The 12323-nt window shown below is 35.7% G+C and overlaps 1 protein-coding gene across 2 annotated transcripts in view; it reads right to left on the bottom strand.

Moving 5' to 3' along the window:
• LOC107630025 (transaldolase) overlaps positions 9996-12323 on the bottom strand; it is a 4400-nt gene continuing 2072 nt past the window's right edge. Inside the window, exons 7-12 of one of the 2 annotated variants that reach the window (XM_016333026.2) lie at positions 12262-12319; positions 11572-11641; positions 11423-11500; positions 11088-11185; positions 10844-10979; positions 9996-10518 (exon numbers count right to left, since the gene is read on the bottom strand). In XM_016333026.2, coding sequence (XP_016188512.1) covers positions 10372-10518; positions 10844-10979; positions 11088-11185; positions 11423-11500; positions 11572-11641; positions 12262-12319 — 587 coding nt within the window. In that variant the 3' untranslated portion in view covers positions 9996-10371. Of the gene's footprint in view, positions 10519-10843; positions 10980-11087; positions 11186-11422; positions 11501-11571; positions 11642-12261 lie in introns of both variants that reach the window. The other variant, XM_021121186.1, reaches the window with a different exon arrangement.

The raw sequence follows: 12323 nt of genomic DNA, 5'->3' as shown, positions 1-12323 counted from the left end.
TATTTTAATTTAATTATGATTTGTATCTTGTGTTATGTATTATTACCAAACAAACCAAAAAATTATATGTATTCAAATGTCTATGTCTTATTTTCTTCCACCCATTAACCAAACACAGTCATAAGGAACCCAAGTTCTTGGGTTGCCAAGAGATGCCAGAACCTTAGAACCTTGTAACAAAAAAAATAACTATATACTAATATTTAGTACTAGTAAAAGCCATCTAATAATCATGGGATTTTAAAGGACAAGAAGAACACGTATATGCTTTGAATTATAAAACAGTAATTTCCAAGAACAATTGAAATGGAACTCAAGATACAAGATAATTGGTGGAGCTTTTCTTGTTCAGTGAAGACAAAACACAAACAGAAAATGGGCATGGAATATGTTATCATGTTATGAAATCAAATTGGTGGTTGATATTGTTAGGGAAAGTTTTTTTCTGAGAAGAATTATTAACTAGCACACAAGCAAAATATAATAGGAACAATGTTGTTTTTGATAAGATTATATGTTTGCTAGTGATTAGTGGCAACAAGACATTCAAGATTTTTGAGAATATGAATTTTTTAATAATGTGGAAAAGCGGCCAAATGCAATGAAAATGGGAACACTTCAATATATAGCAAGTACATTTTACTCCGTTAGATTTCTACTTATTTAACTTTAGTCTCTAACCATATAGTTCAAAGGGGGCAAGATGCATTTTTCTAAAGTCCAGTTAATTTGAAATGTGCTCTAGTTAGCTCGATAGAGTGGCAGGTGAAATCATGGTTGTCAAACTCGCGAGTTAACTCATAAACTCGTACGAGTTTACGAGTTTAGGTAGTGGAATTGAGTTGACTCGGACATAAACTCGTTTCTGGGTAGACTCAGGTTGACTCGGCTAGACTCGAATAAAATCGTTCAAACTCGCGAGTTTGCTAGCGAGTCAGCGAGTTTAATTTCGTTGACCATTTTCGCCAAAACGGCGTCGTTTTGGCCCAGAAAAAAAAAAAACCCTACAGCTAAGTGGCTAACCCAAACCCGGTAAGTGTAACCCACACCCACTAATGAAGAAGTGAAGTTCGAAACCCTCAGTGACTCCCTCCACCAAGCCCTCACGGCCAGCCTCACTCCTCACTCCCTCCACCATCTACTGGCGCCGTTGTCTGCGCCGCCACGCAGAGGCCGGACGCCAGAGTCCAGACGGATCCCTCGCTTTCTCACCTCCCCTCGCCTCATCCCTCATCCCCCACTGCTTACCCACGCGGCATCGCAGAGCCCACTAGGTCACCACCACGCAGTGAAGGACCACCACGCAGTGAAGGACCACCACACAGAGTCGCAGTCTCGCAGAGCCCACCACCACGCATCCACGCTGTTTGCCTCCCCTCCCCTGTTCTGCGCTCGTCGGCCTTGTTCAGTTGTTCTTCATTGAATCACTGCTGATCTGCTTCAAGTCTGCCGATATCCAAGGTAATTTTGTTAAACTAATTCAATTATTCAAATGCTAACAATTTTGGTATCAATTATTCAATTCTGCAAAATTTATTAAGGCCCTGATCTGCGTTTGATCTGTTGAAAAAAAATTAATGTGCGAAAAAAAACTGATGCTGCTTGCCTGCTTTTGTGCTTCATGCTTCATGCTTCAATCATGGTTAAAATGTGTGGATAGTGCTTCTGTTATATATTTTTTTTTCTTTTGTTTTCTGCTTCTGTTATGTACTTATGTAGTTATGTTTAGTTTACTGAAACTCTGAAGTCTAAATTGAAACTCTAAAATATCTTAATTGAAACTCTGAAGTCTGAATTGAAACTCTGAAGTCTGAATTGAAACTCTAAAATATCTTACTGAACTCTGAAGTCTGAATTGTTAGTTTAAATGAAAATGTATCTGTTGTGTGATAAAGTGCGTATTGAAGATGGTGAAGATGATGATGTTGATGCCATGGAAGATGAAGATATTGGAGGATTTGAGTTTTAGAGTTTATTAGAAATTTAATTGTTGCTTTGTTGTTTTCTTTTGTGTTTTGGTTGTGTCTTATGAACCTTTGATTGTGTAATTGTGTGTTTTATGTTGAACTAGATAGATACTTGTGAAGGATTTAAATGTGTGATCCAAAGTACTTGTTGTAACTTGTAATTGTAGTATTATGTTAATTTATTATGTGTTTTGATGTTGAAATTGTTAGGTTTGAATGTCTATATCTGAGTAAATATATATATTATACATGCTATATATATTTTTTTATAAAAAATGTATAACAGGTAAACTCGTACGAGTCTACGAGTCGAGTCTAGGTCAGCTCCACGAGTTTACCTAGACTCACGAGTTTGACAACCTTGGGTGAAATCCATCAATTAGTATAGCTCGAATGGCATATTTTTTAAATTCTAACTGAAAGTGCAAAAGTTCAAAAATTCAACGGAAGATTAAGAAGCATATTTTTAAATGTTCCAGCTATGTTAAGGAAAAAAAAATCAGCAAAACTTTAGCTACACATATCCAATAATTTCCCTTTCACATCACGCCCATTCTACGAAAGAATATTAATGAATTTCTGTATAAGAAATCTATGCCAATAGCTAATCTATTTCAGCAAAAATGGTGCGTTGTTAATTTACAATGCAAACCCTAAAAACATAATTATGGCATCATGCCTTATGCAATAGATAACAGTGCACTATCTTATGTGAATTTGCAACGTAATGAGAAATAAGGAGAATACCAGTGATTGTGGACTGCCGATGAGAAATCGAAGCAGAAGGAGATGATGACTGCGAGTTCCGATCAGGCCTCCGGAGCCAAAAGCTCGATTACGGTTTCGCTTCTGCTCACTGCGTCTCAACGCAATCCAGCCCACCTCTACCTGTTCCGCTCAGAGAAGCCCCCTCTGTCCACAGCCATCGAGTACACTCCTATGGTTATCCGTCGAACTGGTCATGGCGGTGCAAAATCCTCTCACCGTTACTCATACTCTCACAGGTAGGTTGAAGATTCGGTGCTGGTAGCTCAATTGCAGTTGTTACAAGTCTTCTTTCCTAACACTATTAATGGATTTTTTAATCCTACCCAGCCCCAACACCCACCCAGCCCAAAACCAGATCCACCTATCCTTCAAAAAAGTCTTGCCAGCCCATAAATACAAACGAAGTTACTTTCCTAAAAATTCCCAAGTCGAGCCGTAATGGAAGGTGTAAGCGTCGTCTGTCCATAAGCCTCAACTTGCATTTAGAAGAATATCCCACATGGGACACGTGTCGCTAGATCCCCAATAATAAAAGAATCTCTGTAAAACAACATCTGTACCATAGTGTGCACCTATAAATAATTGCAATTCAAGGCGTTCGCATTAAAAATTAATCTTTATGCTCGTGGATCAGTACCAATTATATATGACGCGCACATACACATATATACCGATCCAAACAAAATAATATAAAACTGATATTTTTGATGACTAAATCATAGATGGCTCTAATACCACTTGTTGGAATAAATTATTTTATTAGTTCAGATCATTCATATTGAGTCATCAAAAATATATCATAATGCGGAAGCGTACTTTTACTAGTAGTAATTAGAAATCAGACAGAAGAATTGTCTCAGTCTTGTGGTTCTTTCGATCTTCCTCAACCAAAACCTTCTGTATCCCTAGGCAGCTAAATTGCAACTCTTTTGATGGGGAAAGAGCAACAAAGGCGGCTTTGGTATATTGGGGACCGAAACTCTGAAGGCCTATTTATATTTGAGCATGGTGCCCATTAAACCCTAAAGCCCAAATAAAATAGTATCTAAAGTCCAAAAGATAATATATCTAAAATCCAAAAGATAATTATCTAAGGAACAAAAGATAATATCTGGTTTTATTCTCATTTAATTCCAAATCAAAAGTAATATTGACTTATTCAATTTAACATTTATAACAATAAATGAGATCACCATTATATAAGTCATTTAATTTGAAATAGCATAATTTGTGATTATAATTAATATATGTATTGCCGACAAACAAATTAAAAAATTAAAATAATTTCCTAACACTTATCTCTAAAATTATTTAAGTTGTGGAATTATTAAAAAGGTAGCTCCATAAAGATGTAATATAATGCAAAATTTGAAATTTTATCAAGAATTTAAATTATAATTTTCATGTTTTTTTCAAGAGAAATTTTGATAATAGAGTACAATTAATCATACTTTACTTAAATGAAGTAGAAGAAAAATTGTAAAAAACTTAGTGATATATGAGTATGATTAAAAGCTACCAAAATTTTACCTCTAACAAAAAAGCTCTTAACCGCTTGCACCACATTAATCTTTTATCGTTTCCCAGAAAATCGTAAAAACTTAGCAATAAATTTGTCATTACCAAGAGTTGAGAAAGGATTAATAGAGAACATGACTAACTTAACTCATTGATCAGCAACTGTCTGATAAGCATGTGATTGGTAGAAGCATTTATCTTAGTTTGAATATCTTGTATTTCTTTAGTGGGGCCTCTCGAATTACTAGAGGAGAATAGCTTTGTGAAATAATTCTAAGAAATGGAAGCAATTCCCTCTGCATCCGTGGCTAAATGTCCCCTCTCATCTTCCAGCATATGAATCTTATTTTAAACTTGGAATGGAAGAATTTTGTGTTTCAATCTTTTTAGTTGACCCATTGTACCTTTTATTTCTTTCTCATGTATCTCTCCTCCTGCTCCAACTTGTTTTCTAACTCAGCCTCTAAGCATCGAACAATCAACGGGTTGACTTAGTCACCTTACTTGATTCAACAATTAGTTTTCTTTTAAATTAGAGATTCTAATATGGGAATTTGTAGTATTACTTTGTTGCCACTCCACCAGCTTATGTCTACACATCTTCAATTTTTTAGCTAGTCTAAAGATGGGGGACCCTTCAGTCACATGATTCCAATAGTCCTTTATTAGATTCGTCATTTTCGAATTTTCACACCATCGTTCTTAGAAATAAAACCTCTTTTTTACTCTTCTTTATTGCCTTTCTATACTAAGAAGTAAGGGCCTATAATCGGACCCAAGATCATTCATATAATAAACAAAAGCATTTGGAAACTTCTTTCTCCAATTATTAGTCTCCAAAAACCCATCAAGCATTTCTTTGATTAGATTACCTCCAAAGTGTTTGTTGTACCAAGTAAAATTTATTTTCTTCATAAAATCAATCAGTCTACTCATATTGATAAAATCATTAAAATATTGGATAAAAGTGATAGGTTTAAACCTAACTCTTTCCTTTTTGTGGTTGGCTCGGATAGCATTGAAGTTGCCTAATGCTATCATTTTGTTGTTGTCATCCTCCATAATCTTTAGAATTTTACAAAATTATTCATCTCTCCTACCTTTATCCATACTTAAATATACCCTTAAAGCTTCCCATTTTTGTGCAAATTGTTGATTACCACAACTAAAATAGATATAGAAACTTTCTTAATATAAAATCTGCACATTTTTCCCTCTTTCTATTCTATCACCAGCCCTCCTGACAAACCAATAGGATCTACCATTTTCCAAGATTGAAAACCATCCTTCTTCATCACACCCTCTACAAACCAGGTATTGTTCTTAGTTTCAAAAAGGAACACTATCTCGGGAGAATGAGATTTAAGAATTCTTTTGATGTTATAAACTACTAGAGATTTTTTCAAATGGCAACAGTTCCACATCATCGCTTTCATACCTTTTTGGGTGCCTTTTGTTGGATGGCACCCACTTCCATTACAGCTGGTGTCATTTTTTCTTGACAATATTGCTTGTTGTTAGTTGAATTGCCATAATCAGTTGAACTCCTCTTCACCCTTAGGACAGATTTTTATTTTTACCCCTTTCTCGCCATTTGATTTAAATTCTATCTTCTAGCTCTATTGTTATCAATCTTCTCTTCGATAACACCAACAAAAAAAAATAAATTTATGGATTTTTGCTTGCATTAGCCTTAGCCACTTCATCCTCTTCTTTTCTCCCTTCTTCTATAATCCCTCTACTATTATCCACTTCTTCTCTTACCTCATCATCCCCTTTCCTCCAATTACCTTCCTTTGTTTCATTCCCACCCCCACTGACTCATGAATTGTCATCTTAAATAGATAGACTTGTAAAACTTCGAATCAAACTGACAAATGTAGATTTTATATGTTTTTGCCTTTTATCATCCCCTTTTATCAAACTAATAGACGTAGATTTTCTATGTTTTTTCCTATTAGAATTCTGATTTTCTTTCATCTTCTCTTTCCTCTAGCAAATTTGCTTAGCCTTTAGCCACGGTCCTCACTGCTCTTCTTTAACTCTTCCCCCAACCGGATCCTCTAAATGTAAAATGTAGGCTCTTATTTCATATCCTATGTGATAGAAGATAGTTGTGATAGAAGATAGTTTTGATAGAAATTACAAATGTACTCTTATTTGATTTGAAAATAAATTACTTTGCTATTGCTGCCAACAATTTTAAGTGATCTACATAGAGACTTGGTAATATCCATTATAGCTTAGATTTTCAAGACCTTTTCCTCCTTATCTCTTATCACAAATAAATCTGAATCCAAGACTTTTTCCAATTCTTCTCCTACCTTTCTCTCCAAACTACTAGTTTATCAAGGCTCAGGTAAACCCCATAGTAGACAAGAACATGAGCAAAATATTCCTCTTTGATTGTCATATCTTCATTCCATCTCCTCATATTGAATATGTAATTTTTGAACAGTCGGAAGCACCCTTCTTAATCTTAAGAAGATCCATCTCACTATGAAAGAAATTGGAGTAGGTTTTCTCGATGGTCTATCAACTTAAATCCCTCTAGTTGCCTCCAGATTGTAAAGTTGGCACTAAAGTCACGATCAACAAACAATCTTCCAACCAAACTCCTAGAACACTTCTCAACACCTTCCCCTGATATTATCATCAGCAAATTGCATGATCTGATATTCTTCCACTACAAGACAAATCTTGAGTACCGTCGGATTTACTGTCGGATTTAGCATGCAGAGTAGCGGCGAATTTACCGTTGAATTTACTGGCAATAACGACATCGAATTTGTAAGGTTAAGTAATTACCATCGGATTCTATTTTTCGATGGTAAATCCGATGGTAATATCTAGAGGAAAAATAAATTAATTTGGTGCGTCCGTTACCGACGGGTTTATTGTCGAATTTTTTCGACGGTAACTCCGACGGTAAACGGGTGTAAATTCAAATCACGAACCTTCTTCCCCCTCATTTGAAACCATCGCCACCATCCCTCTCTCTCTCTCCTTCCAGTCGCCGTCACGACCATCTGTCGTCATCACCGAGACCACCACCGTTGGCAACTCCTTTCCGTCGCCGGAAACCCGCCGCAGACCCCTCTTTTTTCTCTTTCTTCCCCTCTCTCTCTCTCTCTTCTTCCAGTGTCATCGTCACTACCATTTGCCCCCACCGCGAGCCCCTTATCTTTCTTCCCTTCTTTTTCCTCTTAGGCTCAACCGCTGCCTCCTGCTCTCTCTGTCTCATTAACACATAACCGAAGCTGCAGTAGTCCCCTTCATTTCAGCAAGCTTCAACACAACTTTGGTGACCACCGCTGCAACATCCACCTCTTTTCTTATTTCTTGCTCTGTTCCTCATTACAGGTTCTCGAACAACTCTTTTCTAATTCCTTTAATTTTAGTTTAATTTAATTTAAGTTTGATTAGAATTTCAATTTTAATTTTGAATCAGTTTCAAAAGTAGTTCAGTTTAGGTTTCTAGTCTTAGTGAATTTAGGTTGATTAAGTTATGTTAGATTCAATACATTAGGTTTTAAAATGTTGTAGTGTTTGGAATTGTCGAATTGTGTTAATTGCTGCGTTGATGACTATTTTTCTGAGAAATTGTTACTAAGATTGTTTAATAATTATTTGATTGTATGAACATTCTCTGTTTTATTGCTGGTTTTAATTGCGTTAATTCACTGATAAAGCTGTTTTGATTGATTTGTTGCTGAGTTCATGAGTTATGCTATTAGTTTGGTGTTATTGATGTTGAGATTTTGAATTGGTACTGAAAGGATGCTTGTTAGTATCATTTTGTATTGTTTACACTTAATATACCAAGTGTTCAACAATATGCCTCAACGAGTTATTAATGAAACTTTGGTTCAATCCTTGAAAATCAATGCTTGCCTTCACATATGCCTTGATGAATGGATGTGAAATGCTTTTAATTGACCAAAATATTAATTTTTGCATAATTGAGATTCTTTGTCTAATAGTACAAGATTAATACAATTTTAAGCTCCTTGATTCTATATAATCCAAGTATGTTAATTTTGGATATTTATTTGGTTTTAGGTTATATTAGAAACGATTTTTAATTCTTGAAATCAATCTTGTGCTATTGATTATAGGAAGTACATTAGTGTTAAACTTGTTCCTCATACTTGCAGTTTATTGTTATAATTTATTGTTGACTTGTTGTGCTGAATTTCTGTTAATTGGTATGATATTTGCAGACATGACGACAGGTAGTGATGCTGCAGATCAGGAGCTGAACGATTATTAGGAGAGGTATCAGGAGATCTTCACCCGCGTGACATCTAGGATGAGCTCAGGCTAGAGTGGAGGGAGTCGCTGGAGCGGCTTCAGTATATGGAGGCTCAGATGGAGGTGTACCAGGCCCAGATGAGTGCCATTGGTGTCGACCTTGCTGGTGACGCACGGACATCATTGTCTTCTGCGCCGCCGACTCAGGGCCACAGGACCCACGACGACGACGATTACCTAGATTTGTGTTATTAGTGTTTCATTTTACTGTTTGATTGTATTTATTTGATGTACTTGACTTTTAATTTATTTGAACATTGTATTATTTATTTTAAATGATAGATTTTCATTATATGAATTCAACATTAATTGTGTGAAAAATAAATTTAAAATTAAAATTAAAATTAAAATTGACCATTTATTTCAAAATTTTTAATAAAAAAATTGACATTACCGTCGGATTTACCGTAGGAATAATTTGACGGTAATAGTACGCGAAACATTTTTTTGGTGCCAACAATACGTCGGAAAAATCTGCGAGTAATGAATTGATTTTTTGAGTTGGCAATCTGTCACAGAAACCGACAGTAATTACTGTTAGACGAAAAAATTCCGACAGTAACCATTTACCAGCGACATTTATACCATTTAATTCATTCTGATAATAAATCTGACGGTAATTTAATTAATTTTCCGACGGTACTCAACATTTTTCTTGTAATGCTTTAAATTTGATCGCAGGGTTATTGTCTAGCATGAGGGCAGCAGTCGCTACCATCCAAATTTGATCAGACTCAGTGAAAAACTCACAAATCACAATTAGAATTCCTCCTAAAATTCTAGTAGAGCACTAAAAAAACCCTAGTACCAGGGCACATATACTTTTTGATAAATAATGACTTGTTTTAGCTTGATTCTTTATATTACGCATTTAGGGAATTTATATTATCACTCTTATTTTGATAATGTCAATCTTTTTTCATAAATCCATACAAACATACAATATAAAACAACATCATATGTGATCATGTTTAAAGTGGCGTTATAAAAAATAAGAGTAATATCATTTCTCTCAGTTTTAATTTGGTCTTTTGATCAATTTTTCGCCATATTTATTAGTAGAAAATGTTGAAATCATGCATAGTGTTCATGTGATATACTGATGTGGATTATATATCATTATTATGATAATTGGGTCTAGTCTCGGTTCGAAATTCGAATTGCAACGGAGCAACCCTAACATTGGTTGTAATGAGCTTTTCCCAATGGAGATGAGGTTAGAAACTTTCTTCAATCCTACATGGAACCTGGCTTCGCAACTGTGTTAGAAGATTGTGCACCCTACTCCCAGTATATTCAGTATCATATTACCCATTAACACAAGTTTTAAGCATACTTAAACGAGACATGCAAAAATTATTAAGTTGTGCGTTCAATCGCACCTTATTCAATTTTCTCTCTCGACTAATTTGAATAATGAACCAGATATCAACTGCAACTCCAATGGATTATTAAGATAACAACATAACCACATTTGTAAACTGTAAACTAGGGTCAAATGGAATTGTTATATTCTAAAGATACCATGATGTTTTCATTTCACAAACAAGCAGAAATGCTTGAAGATCGAAGAACATGCCACATAACCAGATTTTAACCAGTAGAACTATACGGGTAAGAAGGATGAAAAAACCAGGGGAAATACTCAGAAGAAAATGTACAGCTGCAAGACCGGACTCTCCAAGATTTCAAGGTTAGGGGAAACTAAAGAAACACAACAAACGGAGGATTTCCCTTCAGGTGTAGCACCTTCTGTTATTCCTTGAAGCAAAAGATCTATTGAGAGACAAAAGAAAAACTGAATTCATACATTTGGGGGTGGCCAAATTTTCCCCAATAACTCTTCAACTCGCTTTGCCTGATCGGCATGACCATCTAGTCCAGTAGCCAGAAGCTGCACAGCTGCTGGCCCCATGGCTGCTGCAAGGCTAGCTTGGTCCCATTTAACAAGCTGGAAAGATTAAAATGAAGAAGCAGCAGCAGCAAACTAATCAGTAATTACAAACAACCAATCATTTGGCAAATGTGGCAGATGCTTGACCAAGAGCAATATTGATTGAGGTAGCAAAGAGGAAGGTAAATCAGCATAACATGCAACAAGTAGTTTGAAGTTGTTCTTTCACCTAATCTGTTTGATTTTCCTATAATATTTGCAAAGGGGCTAATTGGCATTGACAGTTTGACACTGTCAAGTAATTGTGAGGTCGAGATCTGTTGATACAAACGCAGTCTTGTAATTTGATCTTAAACAATTATGCTAGAGACTTGATCCATACCTCTTCATCTCTAAACACATAGCTGGCAGCAGACTGAGGCGATAACTTCCTAACAAAAGAGTACTTCTCATCAGGAGAAGCAATAGATTCTTTGAGAGACTGCAAGATCTTCAATGGAGCTATGATATAGTCAACCCTACACAAGAAGCAATACAAAGCAAAAAAAGTTCATAGAATATCAAACAAAGAAAGCTAAAATCAGATCTTAAATTGGAAATACGAATGTTGTTAAGTTTTTAAATACCCCAGAAGACTAAATAGATCCTGCTTGTTGCGAACTGCAGCTGCCATCAACTTTGACTTATGCCCATACTTGTGAATATAATTGTAAGCTTTTGTCACCTGAAATTAATAAAAATTCTTTCAGGTATGGGACTTGTCAGATGTTCATTATAGCTATTTCAGCCTAGATTCAGATTATTGGGTAAACCAAGGCACCAGTTGTTTTTATTTCCACAAGTCATACCAACGTTGCAGAATGCAGACTTAGTTCAAGAAGAGCTTTCTTATTTTATTTACAAAAAATTTCTAAGCACAGAGCAAGACGAAGAAACATTATAGCAAGGTTGAATGACAGACCAATGCCAACCCAGGATCCTCTCCTTTCAGCTGAGCTGATTCTATCTCTGGGTCATCCAAATGATTGCGCGCCCAGTCCTGAAAAATTTATACCTAAGATACCCTAATGTCATCCAGTAATACTTTCCCGAAAAAAGGTATGAGATTACCCTTAAGCGGCCAACAAAAATTTGAATCACAGAAGCACCAGCTTGAGCAGCAGCAGCGGCTTGAGCAAAGCTGAAGAATAATATAGAATGAATAGGAATGGATAACAGTGAACAAATTCCTTATATCAAAATTTTATCCTTGGAAAGAAGAAAAAAGAAAAGAACTACTAGTCTAACCCAGGAGATATATCTTTGATTGCTAGAATATAAGCAATCTAAATGCTTTTCTTCTCTAGAATGTTCCATAGGGCTTCTCTAGAAACCTTTCCATACCCTTCTCCAAAATAATGAAAACCACATGTAAACCTCTCTGGTCCTTCCAATATCTCTCAATTATCCTCTTTCACAACTTTACAATATGGCCCATAAGCCTGGTCATTTGAAATTCTGCAGACTTCTATTATCTCAAAATTGTACTATAGAAGGTATCTTTTTTGTCATTTGCCACGGTAGTTAACCTAACGGTCCCATGTTCTTCACTAAATAACTCGTAAAAACTCTTCCATCTATCTTTGATGTCTCGCTCTATGAACAAAACTTGACCCTCTTCATCCTTAATGCATTGCACACCTAACCTAAGGAATATAAATAACAGACATGTGCCTTTGGGATGTTTAATCAAATGACATCCTTCACATATGAACCTCAAAACTCAGAGCATTCAATAAGAATATCACCCCAAACAAATACCTGTAAACAAAAGTCAAGTGGGTTTGTATGCCCTCGGACTCCAACAATCTTGCAGCCTCTAT

This window comes from Arachis ipaensis, chromosome B01, assembly GCF_000816755.2.
Source record: "Arachis ipaensis cultivar K30076 chromosome B01, Araip1.1, whole genome shotgun sequence".
NCBI classification, from domain to species: Eukaryota; Viridiplantae; Streptophyta; class Magnoliopsida; order Fabales; family Fabaceae; genus Arachis; species Arachis ipaensis.
Note: the sequence above shows the minus strand (reverse complement) of the source record. Positions and strands in the feature narration are given on the sequence as shown.